A 20962-nucleotide genomic window follows, 5' to 3' on the forward strand; every position below is an offset into this window, starting at 1 on the left:
ATGCATTATCACAGTACAGCAGACAGCCCTTCTTCATAGCAGCCGTCACTTTTCACTGGATATTCCATGAGTGGCAATCAAAGAGCAGCTCCATGTGCCGGTGCGTGCATTAAACCAGTGATTCGAGATGGTGCTGCTGCTGACATCAAAACAACATCACCAACAGGCATTTTTCATTGGCATGGACAAAGCATCAACGTGAGGGAGAATCTGAAAATGAAGGAATTGGGCATACTATATTCAGGGGGGTGATGATGCTATTTCATGATGATGAGTAGAGCAACTAAGAAAATACAGCATGAAAAAGTGAGGCTGAGAACACGTTTCTTATCTGGATACAGGAATTCTTATTTGATGAGGCACAATACAATTATAATGAACCAACATAATGAAGAAATATGTTAGCAGACAGTCTGACTGAAATTCAGCTTAAAGTGAAACTCTCGCCAAAAAGCAACCAAGGCTTTATTTGTGAATGTATATGAGTCAAACCTTCGTGTAAATGCATAATTACGAAGAAAGAGGCACTTTTAAGATTTACCGTAGTTTCGTATTCGGGCAAGCTAATTTTCAATGGAGTGCATGGGGCACTGGCAAGCTAGCTATTTTTATAACACTAAGAAGGCTCGACACAACATAAAACGTTGCTTGTAGTATCACCAGGGTCTCTACACATGAACACGAGCTTTGAGAACATTGTTTGTGTACACAGAGTTTACTAAAAAGAGAGTTTTTGAACTACTCACCGTTGGAGCTGGATCTCCGGCGCGCCGTTGTCATGGCAGACAAAAAAAAGTGTCGATCCCCGAGTACCTAACAGGCAAGAGAGTAATGGTGGACCTCCTTCCTGTTAGCTTGCACTCGGGGATTGACATTTTTAGGGGCCATCCACACGGACGAAAACGATCTTTTTTCCTCCGTCTTCCTCGGCATCTTTTCGAGAATAATTGCGTCCATACGGATCCACTGAAAATGACCGAAAACACTGTAGTTCATATTCCAGGCCTATAGGTGGCGCTTGAAATTCACCAAAAACGGAAAAGAAGAGAAGGAGCATGCGCATAAAGCTTGACAGCTGTAAACACACAGACAGTAGACGGAGAAACCGAACACAACAAGAAGAAGATGAAAATGGCTAGTGCAAGGAAACCAGAATCGTTTGTGTGGACCGGTAATGAGGTCGAACTGCTGCTGCGACTCACACTCAACTACAAGGCATGTAAGTTTCAAGAAAAGGCTCAATATCTTCTGCGCAGGAACATAAGCATGTAGTCCAGCATTGTTGTTGTTGTTATGAGACGTCGCAGGGTTCAGAGGTCGAAGGCTAGAGGTCAGGGGGTGGGGCGATGGCGTCATCATTTCGGAAAGTATGTGGATTCGCTGTTCACATGAAAACGGGACAGCTGTGTTTTCGGATTTTTTCACCCTGAGACCCGTTTTCAAAAAAGTGCATTTTCAGGCGTTGCGTTTTCAGGATCCCTGTGGACGGTTGGCCAAAACGATGCAATACATGTGCATTTTCACAAAAGAGCATTCTCATCTGGACGGCCCCTTTGTCTGCTGTGACGGCGGCACACCAGAGGTGCTACTGCTAACGTGAGTTGTCCAAAAACCTTCTTTTTAGTAAACTCTGTGTACACAAACAATGTTCTCAATGCTCGTGTTCATGTGTAGAGACCCTGGTGATACTATGAGCAAAGTTTCATGTTGTGTCGAGTCTTCTTAGTGTTTTAAAAATAGCGATTTTAATGCTAGCGTACGGGTGCCCCCGCACTCCATTGAAAATTAGCTTGCCCATAAACAAAACTACGGTAAATCTTAAAAGTGCCTCTTTCTTTGTAATTATGCTTTTACAAGAAGGTTTGACTCATATTCAATCACAAATAAAGCCTCGGTTGCTTTTTGGTGAGAGTTTCACTTTAATCTTGAACTAAAACATCATATAAAGTATATCTGCTATATATGTTTGTTTTGAATTGTGTGCTTATGTCAGCGATCAACACAAAGTCATTTCAATTTTATTTAGGTCTCTACGATAACACCGCACCCTAGATTGGTGTTCACCATTTGAAGTACTGACAGTATCATTTCAGTGCTGTTGATTGGTGCAATATCTGTGTGGTTGACCACTAACAACAGTACAGTACAGTATTGCGGTACATACACTGTAACCTACAGGGGTTAAAACCTTGTAATCGCTACTCTGTTAACACTTATCAGAACTCCTGAGTGTGAAGAGCTGCCCGTGGCTTAGCAAGTGTACATCAGTGAAAAGCAGCATCTTGTTAAAATGATCTCTAATGATGTACGCTAACTAGCTCCGGCTCCAACTTGGAATACAAATTTAGGGGGTCCTCAGCGTGTTGTTGCTGTCATATCATAACTACAAAAAAAATTACTTTTAAAACTTGGTCCTTCTCAGTCTCAAGTCACCTCCTTATGTATAAATCTATTTGTGCCCACCCCTGACTACACAATGTAATAACAGCCATTAGCAATACACAGCCTACATCTTCCCAATGCCTATTCTCTTTGCACTGTGGTACAATTTTTAAGACATTCACAGCTTTGGTCACTAGCAATTTATGCTAACTGTATGTGGGCTGAGAAATGGGAGAAAAAAAGCTTTTTCAATCAATATTCATGTACCTTAAGATTAATTTCCAGTCAATAGTGAGCGATTGAAGCTGAAAATGAACCACAAATATTTCCGGAAATGATTCTCTGCTCTTTTGAATAATACAAAAATATACGCAATAGCCACACCACCATTATAGTTTGTCACTTTCACAAAAAGTGAGGATAATTCACATTTCAGTTAGGCTTAAAAATGCTGCTTTTCTAACAGACAGTAGCGCCATTTGCTTAATCCAAATGGTACTTTTTTATGTGCAAAGTCAGCTTACTTCTAAGAACTCAGATGACAGGTACAGATTTCATTGCAGCCTGCGCACAGTGTAACTTGAAATTAATATGCATTACTCATAATTTGAAAGTCAAATGTGACGGAAAAAAATCTGAGGTGCCCTGAAATAAGGAGCTAAATGCCAAATAAAAAGTACAGCACCAAAGAAGAAATGCAATCCGTCAAGGGGTTATTTTTTGAGGGTCCAGAGACACAGTTTGACAATCCAGCCGCTAATCCCCCAGATTAGTGAAGGTATTCATATTCATAATCATCCACTCAGAAACCTTGGGACATCTGAGGGTTTTTAATTCTGAAACCCAAAGTGAAGGGGCTCCAAAGCCGGGCTGGGGGCCTTTAGCAGGCAGGAGCAACCCCGTCTCTAAAGGGGCTGGGAGATGAGCCTCGACCCCCTTTTGTCTCAGCGCAGTACATTCACAGTCAACATCTTGCTCATGCTCCCAATGCTAAATGCACTAAATGCATGAGGACAATTTAATTACAGAGTATAGACTCCCTGCACACACACACACACACACACACACACACACACACACTCACACACACACACACTCACACACACACACACACACACTCACACACACACACACACACACTCCTGCACTCAATGACCTCTCCTCGAGGCCTTTTCAAGGCGGCTGACTGAAGTTGGGTGGCGGAAAAGAGGGGGAAGGCGTGGGGGAAGAATGGTGGAGGTGGTGGTGGTGGGGTGGGGTGAGGGGTTGAAAGAGTCTACAGAGCAATGGCATTGGCCTAGCCTTCCTGCCCAGCACTCTCACCATGGACAAACACTGTGTTCTTATGTCAGGAAGTCTAATTAGACTTAATAAAAGCAGCATGTGAAACGTCTGCCTTTCCTCCATGACAGAAAAAGAGGAAGCTCCATGCAGAGGGAGGCCCGGTGGAAATTCTGAAACTCCCTCAGTGTAAAGACAAGGCAGTGATGGGGACTGGACAACAAAGGTGGAATGTTATTGTTAGGTTGATAGGTGTCAGAAGAAAATGCGTCCCGTCATGCATGCATCACTGAGAAGCAACGGATGATTGCTACAGGAATGTGTCCTAAAACCAGCAGAAAGTTAGCACGTTTTCACGTCTCCCTCATCTAAAAATCAAGTGTTTCTGGTTAGATACCTCAAGTAAGGTCTGGTTAACACAAGCTTAAGAAATGTTCATGTTTTGTTGTACCCCATAAAAAGTGTTTACGTGTCTTAAAAAAGGTGGTTGCTGACAAGTGTCGAAATGAACCACAGTGTTTGTCAGGGACATTAAACGTCATCACGCTGAACACAGAGGGTCATGTACCCTTTTTCGTTTCGTTTATAACCTAACGTTAGCCTTTCATCTTTTCATCGGGGAAGATTCTTTTTATCCAAGCATGCAGATGACAGCTGTATTCGACAGGTGATGGATTGAGGTACTTAGTCTCAAAATATTCAGTTTGTAATGGCATAATTATATAGCTATTAACTTTAAATTCAATCAGGGTTAGGGTCAGGATTAGGGTGAGATCTCTCATTGTGTGATATACTCCTTAATACAGTTAATGCACCTCTCTGTACATAAGAACTGGTACTAGGCAATTTTCTGTATAAATCATTTTATTCTATATTTATTAAGAGTATTTTATGTTTATAGTTATGTTTATGTTCTCTTTTCCCCATGCAGCTGCAGCGTACCAGCGTCAGGTGAACTGGATCGACATTGTACGCTTGCAGTTTGCTTAGGTTTAGGACAACACTGTGGTTTGGCTTAGAATCCCTGGGTTGCTTCATACTTTAGTTATGTTATGTAGTTTACGTGATGTTGGATTAGAGTTCATGGCTTGTTTGAAGCGTCAAGGAAAGTTATACTTAAGTCAAGACCATTCTTCTAATAATGCAGTTTGTACTGGATTATTTGACTGATATACATTTTGCTGTTGAGGATGGGTTAGATGAAACATTACATTTACAACATCTTTTTTTTGTCATTCATTTGCACTCACACTCACAGAAGTGCAGCTGCATGTAGCCTCGTCAGGAGTCTGTCAGGACAGAGGAAGCTTCATTATTAAAGCGCCCATGAGAGTAATTTGCAAGACATTATAGAGTAACAATGAATGACAGGTTTAAACAATTCTGTTTCTCTTTATTCATCAATCTGTAGATTTCACAAGGCTTTCATCTATATAGTAACAGTTTATATCCAGTGAATGTGCACTGTGAGCATAAACAGGCACATGTTTTATCATGCATATGCTCAACAGTGACTCATAAGAAAAGTGTTTACAGCAAATCCAAAAGCATGAAAAAAAACCTTCCTCAGAGTGAGAGACACTTCGGTCAAAGAGTCATCACTTCAAGAGCGAGGATGACTCATTTCCAAGTGATTCATCAGGGTTTGCGGTCACCCAGATAGGATCGCCAGCCAAAAGTACTTCCACGAATTTGCTTGGTAAGGGGAGCAGCAAGTCCAGGCAGAGGCACAAAGACGTAAAAGCAGCAGCGTTGTCAGCCAGTGAGCCAGCATGTGACCCAGAGCCAAATGCCTTTGATTACATCAATTATTGCGAGTCTGACGGTGCCTCAGGGAGCGATCTAACCGCCATTCATAACAGAGACTGCCACAGAACCACCTATCAGGCTCAGGTTACCTTCAGCTCCTCACTCCTCAACAACACATACAAACACACACAGCGTCACACATGAAAGAAACACACAAGCAATACACTTTTCAGACCCGCATGTCTTAAAACTATGTCAACACATTCACACGTGCACGCACATGCCAAAAAAATGCCAATTCTAAAGAGTCTCATACATTTTTGAATCTATTTATTCCAACACAGTATTTCATGCTTATACTGTGTAAAATAATATATTCAGAGGCAGGATATAGAACAGAAAGTGTTCCTTTATTTTTTTACACTCCTGTCTCCTTCTGTTCAAACAATCTTTTTAAGGAGCTTTAAGTTATAAAAATACATTTTTCCCCTCCTATTGACCACAGTTTTTTAAAACTCCTGGCTCCAAAATGTCACTGAACTTAAATGAGACTTAATAATGCACACTAATTCTAATCAATGATGCAATACATTTTTTTTCATAGTCAAAATATATTAACTTGGACGTTCTTTTAAGTATATTTGATGACTTAATACGTAAATGTCTACATTTTAAATATCAATGTTCTGTGTCTCTATTACTGTAAAAACACAGACTCTTAAAATAAATAAATGAAACTATACAGCAACGTTGCAGTGACACTCTTCATTTTGTATTCACTTAAGTGTTTACAAAGAATACAGCACATTTAGTAAACCCATGTGTATTATAATCCACTTTATTTCTTTGTTCAAATTTGCTTTTCCGTACCCATGTTCTAACTTTACATGTATTCTTGTAACATAGGACTGCATGTTTTTATGGCTGCGTCATCCCATCAAACACACATTTCCCAGAATTCACATCTTTGGTATCTCTGGAAACATTTAGGTCTCCACAAGAATTTGAAATTAAATTCTGTAGGTTTGAACAAAGTTTGACAACATGATTTGGTCATGAGTCGTCAGGGGGTCAGTGAGGTTGGGGGGTTAACTGTCATTTTCTCTCTCTGAGTGGCAATTAAAGGTCAGCAAACAAAGAATTGTATAATACACTACATCCCATTCTCTGTTTATTTATAATAATTTCTCTGGTTATGATGCATGATTTTAGATTTTATTATTAATCAGGAGCATGTAGGTGACTGGTGTCTGTGAGTGAATATAATTTGATGCAGATCCTAATTCAAATCCTTAATTCTTTCCTCTATATAGCTTTGTTGTCCTAGTGGTCGGCTGTTATCTGGTGTTTTTAGATTAAGGTTAAGCACTTATGGGTGGTTCAAAACTTTGAGTGATACAGGGCTGTAAAGTTTGGTATTGGATTAGACTTGATTGAACTGTTGGAGGTGTGTACTCTACTGAGTGCCATTTTAATTCAAAAATGTGCTTCTCTATAATGCAGCATGTCGTCTGCAAAAAAAACACGATAACTAATGTGAGTAACTAAAGTTGTAAAATAAATGGAGTAAAACTAAAATAGAAGCTATCACAACTGAAATGTAGTGGAGTTGAAGCATAAAGTAAAATTGTAAACGATACCATACTTGAGTTAAAGTATTGATTTAGTGGGGTGCCGTTTAGCTCAGTGGGTAGAGCGGGCATCCCATATACAGAGGCTTTGTCCTCGCTGCAGCGGACCCAGGTTCGACTCCCGGCCTGGGTCCCTTTGCTGCATGTCACTCCCCTTCTCTAATCCTGTTTCCTGTCTGAGTCTTCAGCTGTCCTATCAATAAAGCCAAAAAAAAATATATATATATATGTTGATTTAGCTTCTCTGGGTATTTCTGGCTGTTAGTGATCTTGGAGAAAGGACTAAGCTGGTGGCTTGCCAACTCAAAGCGTCAGTATTTGACAACCTTGGAATGAGAATCAACAATCAACCATCTTTCTCCAGATTTGCGTACTGCACCTTTGAGTAGTGTGTTGTCTACTGCAAGGATGAGGCTTCAGCAGAGCACAACCATATTTTGACCTTATTCCAATAATTTTTGAAGTATTTCCAGACATATATAGTGGCTGTGCTTTCACATTTGCATATCATAGTAGGTTGAACTACTGGCCTTGCTGGTGGCACTCTCTGAATGCTCTTATTGTTCTTAATGTTTTATGCATGATTTCGGACATATTTGGTTCTTTGGCAAACTTGAGTAGATCGTGGAGTTAAGTTCCAAACAATGCTGGAGTGCACAACATTCTGTACATTTGTAATAATGAACCCACTGCTGGGTTGAAAGGTTAACAGACAGAAAATAACGGAATGCTGCAGAAGAACCCAGGTGCAAGAACCCCCCTCCCAGTGTGTGTTCTCTGAGGAACTACCATTTGGCTGGCTGAGTGGGGGGAACTGTAGGGTCAATCCTCGCCTCCGGCTTACAGCAGGATCCATCTCAGGGACTGAGCTCTCTCCATACCTTTGAGATTAAAAGGCAAAAGCCTGAACATCCACACATGACAGGTTGTCATTGTGTGTTTGTCAGGTGTGTGTCCGTGTGCATGGCATGCATGTATGTGGGTGGCGAGGTTGGAGAGTTGCAGAGCTCAGCTGGGTGGAAAGCCAGTTTCTTGGCACATAGATACAACCATCCAACCAACCTTTTCTTTTTTGCAAGCAAATTGGGCTTACAAACAAGAAATACAAGTGTTCTGAGAGGAGGGCTTTATGTCTACAGGCTGCTGTAAATCCGTCAGGACAGAAACTGAGGATGTCTAAACAAACCAGTTTATATTGTGTGTAGATTATGCCAGACGATTGAGGGTCCACATGTTTGTAAGGCAGATGTTTTTTAGACTGAACTTCAGACTCAGTCGCTGTGTTCTCACCACTGCCTCCAACATATCCTGCCAATGCCACAAATATCAGATATCACCAACATTTTTATCACACTCTTTAAAGCATCATTATATTTGTATTAGTGATGGATCAAATAATAGATACGTATCAGAGTCACACATCCCCAGACAGTTATCACTAGCACTGCTTTTCTTCTCCTCTGCAGAGAATTTCACCTATTTAAGCACACTTTTTAAGTCAGCATCAACCATGTATTCAGCAGCAGTATATCACCACGGCAAACCAAGTTGTGCATGAGTTGCTCCTCAACAGGAAATCCACCACCAAACAGCCAAGACCAAAAGTAGACCGACTTCAGCACTCCCAAAACACCAGACTGACTGAGCCATTCTCCCTTGAAGAGCTCAATATCAGCATCAAAGTATGTTTAGAGTACGTTTGAAGCTGTAGAAGCCAATCTCACCTCAGCCCTACATGAGTTACACCTTTACTACGAGCGCAACCACCTACACGCAAACCCTGCGAAGACCCAAGCCTGCTCAGGAACCGGGAAGAAAACAGACCCCTTAACATCACTTGGTCTGGAACACCTCTTGAGCACTGCATCAACCCTGCCTACCTTGGTGTAACACTGGATCGCACTCTCTCTTATAAGGAACACGTCAATTACACCAAACTGAAAGTTAACTCCCGAAATAACATCCTCTGGAAGCTGACCAACATAAATGGGGAGCCACAGCACGCACATTAAGATTTACTGCTCTGGCCCTGTGCTACTCCTCTGCGGAGTATGCATGTTCTGTCTGGGAGAGATCATCCCATGCCAAGAAACTAGCCCCAGCACTGAATAACACCTGCCACTCAGTCACTGGTTGCTTGAAGCCCACCAACATAAACAACCTGCACCTCCTTGCTGGCATTGCCCCTGCTGATGTAAGACGGGGAGTTGCCAGCCGAGTAGAGATGACCAAGGCCACCAGTGATGAACGCCACCTCCTCTACAGACGTGTACCCCAGGCCCATCGGCTGAAGTCTAGGAGAAGCTTTCTCAGCCGTGTCCAGAACCTAATAACATCACAGGAAGAAACCAGACTCCAACTACGGACAAAAAGGCTTGAGGACAACCCCCCTCCTATTGACATGGGAAGCCCACCTTCTGAAGCCCTCCTTCCGGGGTCAGAAGCACCATGGGTCCAGTGGAAGATGCTCAACTGCCTGAGAACAAGAACAGGGCTATCAAAAGCTGCCATGGCCAGATGGGGCTATGAAACTGGCCAAAACACCAGTGAATGTGGAGAAGGGGACCATAAAATGCAGCACTGCCTTGTCTGCCCCCTACTACCCAACCAGTGCAGCTCAAAGAAGCTGGCAGTGCTCCTTTGACACCGGCAGTGTCTGCTGAAATGCAAACCACCGACTCAAGTGTACCTGGTGTTAAAAGAGTAGTGTTCAGAGCAGAGGGAGTACAGCACAGGTTACAGTTTGACTATGAATAAGCTCTGCAGTTCCTCTATACCCAAGAAGACCTTATATGTATGTGACTACAATCGCAATCAATGCTAATATACATATGTCCATGCTAATGAAGTTGATCTTACTAGAACAGCAGTTTGGCTGGGATGGTAATGGATTACATATAACTAGTAACCATGTCCCCATTCCCTGTCTATGAAATAAATATTGGCTGTAGTGCGGCAAATTATTTTAGTAAAATTTTGGTTAACTTATGATAGTGGGCGTTCGTTCCCATCGCCTGATTTTATGTATCAACGGCAATTAAAGTTACTCCAGAAAATGACATCAGAACAAGCAAAAGTACCAATGTAGGCACGAGGGGACCATTTCTATTGCAGAGTTCAATAATGTTTATGTCGGAAAAAAGAATAACACCTCTATATTATCAGTAGTGGAAGACTGAGCCTGGCTAAAATCTGTTACTGTAGTAAAGCCTAACATCACTCTGTGTAGCTGCTTTAATCAGATTCAGGATGTGCACAGTAGACACAGTGTGTGTGTGTGTGTTTGAGTGTGTGTGTGTGTGTGTGTGTGTGTGTGTTTGAGAGAGAGAGAGAGAGAGAGAGAGAGAGAGAGAGAGAGCTGGAGAGTGCTGGCGAGTTAGTTTGGAGTGGGACAGTGCGACAGCCTGTTATTATGGCCCATGTGACTGACAGCGTGTGGGCGAGAAGGTAATTGCTGAAGTATGCCTGCGGTGACGAGGGCCTTCAGGGGAGCGGATGTTCAGCAGACTGAGGCACGCAGAGCACACACACAGAGGCACAGCGAGCCCAGAACTGATGACTCATCTCTCACACCCCATTCACTCCTGTTTGTTTACTCCACTCATCTACAGCCTAAAGCCTGAGTGGTGACAGACAGCGAACTGTCACCCAATGATTGGGCCGTCTTAAAGGATTTCACCTGTTTAGACTTCAGCACAAGCAGCTTAGTTAGATCCAGGTCCACTTCCAATGTAAACAGGCTGCAGAGCAGGCAGACTGTAAGCTTCTGTTTACTGGACTGAGGAGATGCAGACACAGGCTAAATTTACTAACTGCACTCTCAACAACAGAGGTTCTGTAGTGGCTGCAGTATACAGAGGATTAGACTGCTGGACATTATTTATTACACTGTATTAATGTTATGTGTTTTTATCTTGATTAGAGTGTGAGGAAACATCTAAAATATTTCCATTTCATGGAATAATGCAACTATAAACATGATATTGCTTCAATGATGAGCTGGAACATGTTGATAATACAAAGTACTGTGGGTCGTACAGCACAGTGTAAAAAAATATGGGGAAAATTTAAGGGTTAAGAAATGAAAGGGTCAGTTCACCCAAATCATGACAACACCTCTAGTGATATATGACCATTAGGATAGTGTGGCTTTTATCTGTCCATGTTATCAGATTTATGTCTGAGATCTCTTGTCCACCCAGTGGCACAATGTGTGCTCAGCCAGGGCAGTGAAATGTTAGTAAATTAATGATTTATAGCTGCAATAATCACATTTTATATAACCAGAGAATCTAATCATTGTATAATGTGTCACTTTTAGTAACTGGTGGTAGAATGTAACCATGCGCTATATTCAAACTGCCTCATCATATTACTATGAAATAAATGTTGACTGCGCAATGTAATGGAAACAAGAATAATGAGAATATCATTGTTTACATTGTTTACAGTCTATAAACCTGGAGATTGCTCTACAGTTCTGTCTACCAGGTATGCGGTCACCTGGGATAGGAAGGTTAAGTGGCGATCCATTTTCATTTTAGACTAAATGATTGATTAAACTCACGTTTGGTCATGTGTGACATTTTGAGGTGCTAGCACTTTGCAGATTACACACTGCGTCACAGCCAAAGTGGCACATTTTTTGCTCAATATTGTATCCAATGATTTGTCGGCCTGTAGCCTGAAGCCTGAAACTGCCAAAATAAAAAATGAAAATAAATAAATTGCTCAATAAATCAATCAATCAACATGCCAATAAAATAATATTAAAAATAAATGTAGGCATTAATTAATGTATGAAATGTGACATACTTTGATATATCTGTCTGAATGTTTCTCTGCATTTACTTACCTTCGTATTCATTGCCCTTCATGGTCAAGCACCCCCTTACATCTCTGACCTGATTAAACTTCATGTACCTGCCCGTACTATGAGGTCGTCAGGTCAGAGATTGTTGGTGGTCCCTGGCACCCAAACTTTGGAATGCCCTGCCTCTCTCTCTAAGAAGCTCAGAATCTGTGGACTCTCTTAGGAAACAGCTGAAAACTTTCTTATTTAAGCAGGCTTTTAGTTAATATCTTAAATTGTTTTATTCATTGTATTTTTTGTTTTTACTGTTGTATTTCATCTTATTGTGAAGCACTTTGTGATTTTTATCTGTGAAAAGTGCTATATAAATAAAATTTACTTACTTACTTACTATTTATTTTTTTTCCCATTTAATTTTTGATTTTATTAATTCATTTTTCAGTCCCCCATATATGTAGAAAGTTTGTACATACATGTAGATAAATGGATAATTATTTCTACTTGTACTTATGAAAGTAAATCTATTGAAAGAAATTGACTTACATTTAACATCAACTACTTCAAGAGTCCTATTCTTACAGGTCACTTTCACTTTCGCCGAAGTAATATTTAAAGTATCTGTTTTATTAACTGATTCACCAGCAGCAGACAGAAACATCTAGAGATTAGCTGGTGAAGCTTTGAGCTGCTATAAGGAGAGTAAATACTGGACTCATGTCTGTTGAAACAACCATGACTCCAAAGGAATGCCACTGTTCCTGTGTGTTTGCTGGCTGTATGTGAATAAGCAACTGTTTGCTGATGTGTAAGGTTGGAATATATCAATGTTGTGTTTACAGATTGTTGTGCTGCTCTCAAGTGGCCTACTAAATAGAGTTCGGTAGAATAAATACAGTGTATCTGAAAAGCTACTTTATCTTGAGAATGCAGAATACATAAAGCAATGCCAATGATATCATGACATGGATTCACAGTCACAGTCTTTCCAGCAAAACAGATTTTCAACCCATTTTACAAGCTGCAACTCTTATTTTCCAATTTAGGTTGGGAGTATGAAATGACTCAGCACATTATTTGTTAAACAACAACCAAAATAGTCATTTATACGGTCACCTTTAATTCTTTAATATTCTCATAACAATGATTATTTTATACATTTCTTGACTTGGAATTTTAAGGTAACACATGAGGCTCAAACATCTCATTGAGATTCCCGGCTCTGATCTGAGCAGCTGTCATATGTGCTGTTAAAACAGTACAGAGCTGATTTGTGGGGGTGCAGTGTGAGTTTGAACAGTCATATCAGGATTCATACAAACTTGACTTTACGCTAATGTGACATTAAAGGAAAAGTTCACCCAAAAAGGAAAAAACAGTCATTATGTTCTCACCCCCATGCCGATGGAAAGTCAGTTGAAGTTTCGTAGTCCACTGAACATTTCTGGAGCTGCAGAGCAAACCAGTGATGTCCCAGCATTCTGCTAAACAACTGAAGCAGTTAGGGACTTGAGTAAAACTGGAAAAACACCGTAGAAAACATGTAGAATGGCACTGTGTAGATTGTTCAGTGTAATCCAAGTCTCCAGAAGCCCTAAGATCCCAAAGTGATTTGAAAAGACAGCATTTCCAACCTTCTTTCAACAGAAATTCTCACTGTCGCTGCTAAACTCAGAGTGCTGGTGCACATACCCTCTGAGCTGGATGCATGTGCTCCACTGTGTAAAGCACATAAAAAAGTGTCTTTCAAATTAATTTGGTATCTTTGGGATTCTGGTGACTTGGATAACTGAATGGAGCAATTCCATCTACCTCAGCTGTTTAAGAGAGCGCTCCATAGCTGTTTTGTGAAGCTCCAGAAATCTTTTGAGGGCTATGAAACTTCACCTGACCTCCCATAGCCATGGGAATAAGTAGATAATGACAGATTTTTGATTTTTGGGTGAACTTTACTTTCAATACTTATGATTAATCATCAGTGTTGGGCACGTTACTTTTAAAAAGTAATTAGTTATAGTTACTAGTTACTTCTCCTAAAAAGTAACTGAGTTAGTAACGGAATTACTCCACTATAAAAGTAATTAGTTACCAGGAAAAGTAACTATTGCGTTACTTTTATTTCTTCCCTCTTTTGAGCTCGGCAGTCATTTTAGCGTACTCAGCATCTACATATGTATTTATAAAATGTCTTTCTGCATGGCGGACGGCTCCTGCTCTCCCCGATATTTTGCCAGTGAGTGCTCTGAAGGAGTCTGAGTCAACTGTTGATAACGGGAGCAAGTTCTCAACAACATACCTGTCTATCATTGCATTCAGTTCAGTCTGTGTCACAAGTTTTTGTGAAGCTGTTAGCGGAGCTCACGTTAGCCACACCTGGCCTGCTGTCATCATCAACAGCGTCAGCAACAGAGTTTTTGGCCAGTGATAGTTTTGTAGAAGCGTGTGCCGCTGAGAGATGCTTCATTAGATCAGAGTTGCTTACAATGGACGTGGACAAAGGAGATTAAAGTAGTGTCTGTACTTCCACTTTGAAAACGTTAACTTTCCCTCCGGACTCGCCATTGCTGTAGTTCACCTCTGCTAGTTTGTGTGTGCGAGGCTGCTGTGTGCGTGTGTGGCTTGTGTGTAAACTGAACATTGCCACTGATTGGCTTAAGAACTCTCACTCAACGTTAGAGAGCCAATCATCATCACTGGTTGTTTCGCCTCTCCCTCCTCCCTCATCGGAGGAAAATAAAACAGCTCTGCAGCTCCGGTGGCTGAGAGCCGAGTCGGATGACAACAGCTTCAATGATGAGCTTCAGTTTGTAACGCGCCACATTTAATAGTCGGTAACGGTAACGGCGTTGTAACGATGGAAATAGTAATTAGTTAGATTACCCGTTACTGAAAAAAAGTAACGCCGTTAGTAACCCTGTTTATTCTAACGCCGTTATTCCCAACACTGTTAATCATACGTTTGAATTGTATTCATAATTGTCCTGGGTATGATGTTTTTGGTGCTGTGTTGAAGTGCACAAAAATGAAAACAGTGGATCAGTGAATTGATAAGAACTGATGCGTGCATGAAGGCAGCTTGCAGTGTGTACGGGGCCTGTTATTATTAGCTTGCAATTTTAACTTGCAGACTGAATGCACAAATTTCACCTCCAGACCTACAAACCTCAAGCTAAACCAGTGAGTAAATAGAGCCCTCGTGACATTTGACTGTTTATTTGTGTTGTCCCTCGACCGTTTGTGTGTGGAAAACTGTGCGGGTTGATGCAGGCTTCGTGTTTACATGGCATGAAGCTGGCTCGCTGTTGGTTTGAGCTGCACTGCTTGCCTCCCACAGTCAGTTCCACCGGCTGCTGTAGAGATGCTGTGGTGTAAATAGCTTTAAACATTACAGTATTGACATTAGTAAAGGCTGCAGTTAAGACATTTACACAAATCCATCCTACCCTGAATAAACTCTAGTTGACACACACTCTTGCACATTTTGTTTATACAATGTCAAATTTTGTCAACCAAATGTGTGTCTTTTCTTTTATAGTGCTGCTCTCACATATCCCACTCATTCTATCCTGAACCTACGGACATCAGGGACGAACTGAACTGAACTGAACTGAACTATGTACTCTCTTACTGTATGTACTTATTTAACATTGTCATTATTCCAGATACGTCCACATAGAGAACCATCAAAATGTTCATCTCCTGTATGACTCCCTCTTGTGTACTTCCTCCAACAGCTGTTTACCAAGTCAATTGTAAGTTATTAATTGATTATTATTAATTGTAATTAAACAGACACTTCGACTCCTTTCAACACATTGGCTTCAGCTGATATTTAAACTAGATTAGGTCCCTGTTCTCCTTTCAGCACTTCCCCTTTTCCCCCTTCAGATTTCTTTCTGACCTCCAGCCATGCGACCTCTCACCTGTCTTGCAGCTGTAGTGTAGTAGTAGTGTACTGTGGGGTGTGTCAGTACCCTGTGACATCACTGTGGTTACAGGTGTAACAGAGAGGAAAGAGAAGCACCGATTTCCAGCCTAGTGTCAAATAGCTCTTAAAATTTCACCTGTCACTTCCATTTCTGTCAGTGCCTCTGTTTCAACTGCCACTTTAACGTCTTTAAGTCTCTCTCACTCGCTTCAGACTCTCAAATGTTTCCATTGCAATTTTTTAAGTGTAAGGGAAATTTTTTACAGTAGGAGAGCGGTTTTTAGTCTGTGCCTTGGTGCGTGAGTGGGTGGGTGATGATCCCTTGTCACCCTTGACAGTGTGTGGAGTGGAAATTCAATCACTGAGTCGTACCTGGTGTCTTCCAGCAGGCTGCACAGAAAGCTTTGACCTTTCTCATCCTCTGCTATCAAATCACAAAAGGTTTACTTCAGCCTCTCTTCCATGACTCATACAATCAACCAAGCAGAGGCAGACTACTGATATGCCAAGTTGATAAAAATGGGGGGAAAAATCATAGTAAAAAAAGGAAACATTTGCCAAAGCTTTTTCTTCCAATTTCGCATTAGAAAAGCAGCAGCTGCTCACACTCTCCCTCCCCTCACCATCATTAGTGCCCTCTAAATAGACCCGCAGTGAAATTATGAATGGAGAATGATGGAGTTGAGTGCTGTTCCAAATAACAAATTAATTCATGATCCCAATTAGCATACTTACGCTGTTACTGTAGCTAAATGCAATGTGTAATTACATAATACATGAAGTAGAGTAAACAAAGAATTCAGGGCTAGAATGTGAGGCTCTCTGCTCCTCTGATGTATTTGACTCTGCAGAGGAGACCTCAGTCAGTTCTTAAAAAATCGCCTGCAGCCACTTTAAAGACCAACCAGGGATTCATGCAGATTAATGGAATCCTAACTGGCACACGGTGCAATTTATAGACCAACATGCAAGATATTATGACCCAAATTCTGTCCATTATTAAAAACTGCAAAATCTCTCTCTACCACTGCTAGCCTATTTATGTCACCCAGTTTCCATGGCTACCATGCCATAGATAAAATCTAAAGCACACACAGGTTTTCAAGTGCAACATCAACTTTCCCTTGCAAAGAAGGATGAGGGATGACATTCATTAATGCATTAGAACAAAGGCAGACAAGCATGTTATTGTGCATGATCTCAGTTGCATGAATAACACATTGTGTTTAAAATGGAGGAAAACACAAAAACGCTATCATGGACTATAGGATGTGTTGCCATATGTTTGGAGTTTTAAATAATAAGTCTACCCAAAATTAAAATTCAGTGATCATTTACTCACCCTCATGCCTATGAAGAGTCAAGGAAAGTTTCATATTCCACAAAATATTTGTGAAGCTTCACAGCAAACCAGCTTTAAAATGGAAAAAAAACAAAACAGAAAAAATAAAAAAAACAGGTTGTCTGGACACGTGTCAGTGTTGTCCCAACACTTAACACTGATCTTTGGCTCTGACCAGAACTCAGGCACTGTTTTGGCAGCAGCGTTGAAAAATTCAAAGGATCACCCAGCCAGGCATTTAAAACCAGTCCACAGCAGTCATTGGGGTTTTGACTGACCTTGTGAAAATGAAAGCATACATGCATAATGAAATGGACAGTAGCCTTCCTTCCTCTCTCACACACACAAACAGACCATCGCCCTGGATTTCCTACCAGTCCACAGTGGGCCAAACACTATATGTCCTTCTGAGAACAAAGGAGAACAAGACAAAGCTGGCAATAATATGCTGTCTTCCTTATTCCCACCAGTTCAGTGAGGGCAAGCAGGAGCACATACACAATACCTGGTTGGAGAAGGAAGATGACATCATTTCTCCACACTAAAATTAGTCATTGTTCCCCATTTAGCTGTCGACTTCAAACACAGAGACCAACAAAACACACGTCTTTGTCAGCAGAATGCTGAGATAATTTCAACCTGAAATGTAAACCAGAAGCCTGGGCTCTTTTACTGCCGACAGACATACGGGTCATGTTCAGGGACCTCACTATCAAAGACCAGACACAGTTTATGGAACTGAATCCATTTCTATATTAGATAAATGGGCTCAATTCAAAAGAGTGATTGTTCACACAATCAATAAAGTAGGTCGGGCCTGGCCTCGTAGCATGACATAAGGATTCACTTTGATCCTGGCAACTGATACACTCAAGATGTATGGTTCTTTGTCTGTGAAAAACAGCTCCACAGTGCCTTGTTAATGATAAAGACTGGATATTTAGCACCACCTGCTGGCTGAATAGAGACACTGTGGCAGGGAGCGCTTAACCTGTACTGTCCTCCAGTTAAGGGTCTACTTTGCTTTCTGAGAGGTAGAGTGCAGAGCATACGTCATAATAATGTGCAGTGGCCAAAAGGATCAAAACAATATTGCACAAAGCATATTTAAAAATGTCATCATGTTTTGTGAAATGTTGCGCTTTTCTGAAGAGTTTGAACAATGATGATGTGTTTTGTGAAATGTGCTTTCTGAAATGTTTAGTCGTTTTCGAAAATGTTAAATTTGTAAAATTGTGAAACTTTATGTCTTCTGAGGTGTTGCTGTTTTGCCAAATGCTGTGTATGGCTGTGTGATTTTAAGTGTATTGAGTTGACGATGATCTTCTCGTTTCTCTAGAGGAAGACAACATTTCACCATATCTGTAGCAAGATGGAGCTTTCCAAAAAACATTTATCATCTCATATGCAGTTCTTGGACTCACTCAGATCTACAGAAAACCGATTAGAAAAAAAGGCCACTAAGATACTAAAAATTCATCCAACAAACATCGACGCATGAAAATGTGCATCTTTTCACCATTCAGTTTATTTCATAATGCCTTGCTCACCATCATATACTGTACCTTAGTTCCCAATAAGTTACTAGGAAACACTTAATAAACAGTGTGGTGTGTGTTTGGTAAAATAATCCTTAGTGACCAGAAAACTCGTGGATCAGTGAAGACTCACTCTTGTACAGTAACAGATTTAAAAGTAAGACTCATCAAGTCTTGCACTTTTAAAACAGAATTGCTTCAAATAAAATTTGTACATGATCAGACAAAACAAAGTGATTGTGCAAAAATACTTGAGGGATATGAGATCAAGAAAAAAAATAAAACATCCAATCCTTCTTTTTAAAGTATATGTCATTGTTTTGTATGTAAAGCCGTAGGGAAACAATTCCATTATTACAGCTTACTAACTTACATCGTTCTCACTCTCCTCCGGAAAGGATTTCATTCAATGTCCATTACATCAAAAATATATTTTTTTGTAGCTTTTATCCCCACTAAATGTCACATAAAACAAGCACTTAAAATGCAGGCAACTTCTAAGGCAACATGTGAACTAAAAACAAACTAGATACTGAATAGGGAGCTACAGGCTCCTCTATTTTGTCCGCAAGGGCATTCCCAGACCACATAAAACATGTCCTAAAATGCAAAAATGACACAGGAGCTATCATACAAAGTGAACTACTGAATAGAAAAGACATAAAACATCTACACACAAAAACAATACTGAAGTCAAAATGAAAAGGGGAATCCACAGCTACCTGTATTTGCTCTGGAAGCAAGTTTTCTTTTTAGAGCACGAGGAGCAGCTCATTAGAGCTGCAAACACACCCAGAGCTATTCCTGTTTCTCTGACGTCTGACATGAAGTAAACCCTCTCAGAAGTCAATACATCAAACATCTTGAGCAGGTATAGAGGTCTGTGGAGAGGCTCATGCTCAAGACTAGAAAAGGGACAGGTTAGAGCTAAACAGGTTGATTTAAGGGGTGTGTGTGCGCATAACAGGGATACCACACACACGCAGCAGAACAGGTTTCAAACATCCTCACTGCTCTCAAACTTCTGCACATGATTCACACGTTTTTGCTGAAAAGCCTTTTCACATTGTGGAGGACGGTGTGGCTGTCAGCTGAGGAGTGGACACACACTGACCGGGCAGCCCAGAGGCCCTGAGAGCAAACATAGAGAAACACACAACCCACACTCATCAGCCTGCCATCTCTCTCAGAGGACACACCGCCGCTGGAGAAAAGGTCCATCCCAGAGCACAGCAGCAGGGTCTGAGGGGATCAGGATGGGCTGCAGTGATTGTTTGGTCTGCGGTCACAGAATACACTGTGAGGATGTGCAAAGGTATGTACAGATGACGTCGTCTTCATCTACAATGCAACATGCAAGACACAGTAGAATGCAGGTCTCTTTACAAAGCTGGACTGGGAACAGTGTGTATGTGTGCAGAGCATGAGAGTGGGTAGTGTTATAGTGCTGGGGGGAGGAGGGGTCGGCAGGGAGGGAGTGGTAGCAGTTCATATTGTCTCTGTCTCATCACGAGGTACCCTGTCTCTTCTGTTGCTGGACCCGGATCAGCTCCAGCTGTTTTTTGCACTTCTGGTAGTATGTGGACAGACTCTTGTTCTCCTCCAGTAGCTTTTTGTGCTCCTGCACCAGACGGGACGTGTTCTGCTGGTCCTTCTCATCTTGGTCCAGTTCTGCGATGAGCTCCTTCCTGCACACAAGCCAAATTGTTGGAATGAATTCAAACTAACATACAATTAATTTCAACAGGAACAGTGCAGCACTGCATTAGTGTGTGTGTGTGTATATATGTACATACACTACTCACAATAAGTTAGGGATATTGTTATTTACATGAGTGCTTTTCCTATTTGGTCTGAATTTTAATGAAATAAGTAAAAGTTCCCTTTGATATTACTAATAATGAATGAGAAGAAACACCATTTTCATTAGTTTAATATTTATTACCCCCAAAATTTAGACAATAACAAGGATAGCAAATAACAAAAATTGACAATGTCAGTAGCGGGTGTTTCCACCTTTTGCCGCAATGACAGCTTGACAGCGACGTCTCACGCTCTTCACTAGCCTCATGATGTTGTTCTGAGGCAATGCGTTCCACTCCTCCACAAGTGCTACACGCAGTTCTGCCAGGTCACGTGGGGGTGGGGTACGATCATCCAGTCTCTGCTTCAGTTTGTCCCAGACGTGCTCTATGGGGTTCAGGTCAGGGGACATTGCTGGCCATACCATATGAGGCACTCTGACTTCCTGAAGTCGAGCTGTGACAATTCTGGCACGATGTGGTGGAGCATTATCAACCA

The 20962-nt window shown here is 41.2% G+C and overlaps 1 protein-coding gene across 4 annotated transcripts in view; it reads right to left on the bottom strand.

The window, feature by feature from the left end:
- Positions 1 to 18631: 18631 nt before the first annotated feature.
- map3k7 (mitogen-activated protein kinase kinase kinase 7) overlaps positions 18632 to 20962 on the bottom strand; it is a 35371-nt gene continuing 33040 nt past the window's right edge. For all 4 annotated transcript variants that reach the window (XM_030405419.1, XM_030405417.1, XM_030405418.1 and 1 more), the window contains one exon: positions 18632 to 20349. In XM_030405419.1, coding sequence (XP_030261279.1) covers positions 20169 to 20349 — 181 coding nt within the window. In that variant the 3' untranslated portion in view covers positions 18632 to 20168. The remainder of the gene's footprint in view (positions 20350 to 20962) is intronic.

The sequence above is a fragment of the Sparus aurata genome, chromosome 22, assembly GCF_900880675.1.
Source record: "Sparus aurata chromosome 22, fSpaAur1.1, whole genome shotgun sequence".
Classification (NCBI taxonomy): Eukaryota; Metazoa; Chordata; class Actinopteri; order Spariformes; family Sparidae; genus Sparus; species Sparus aurata.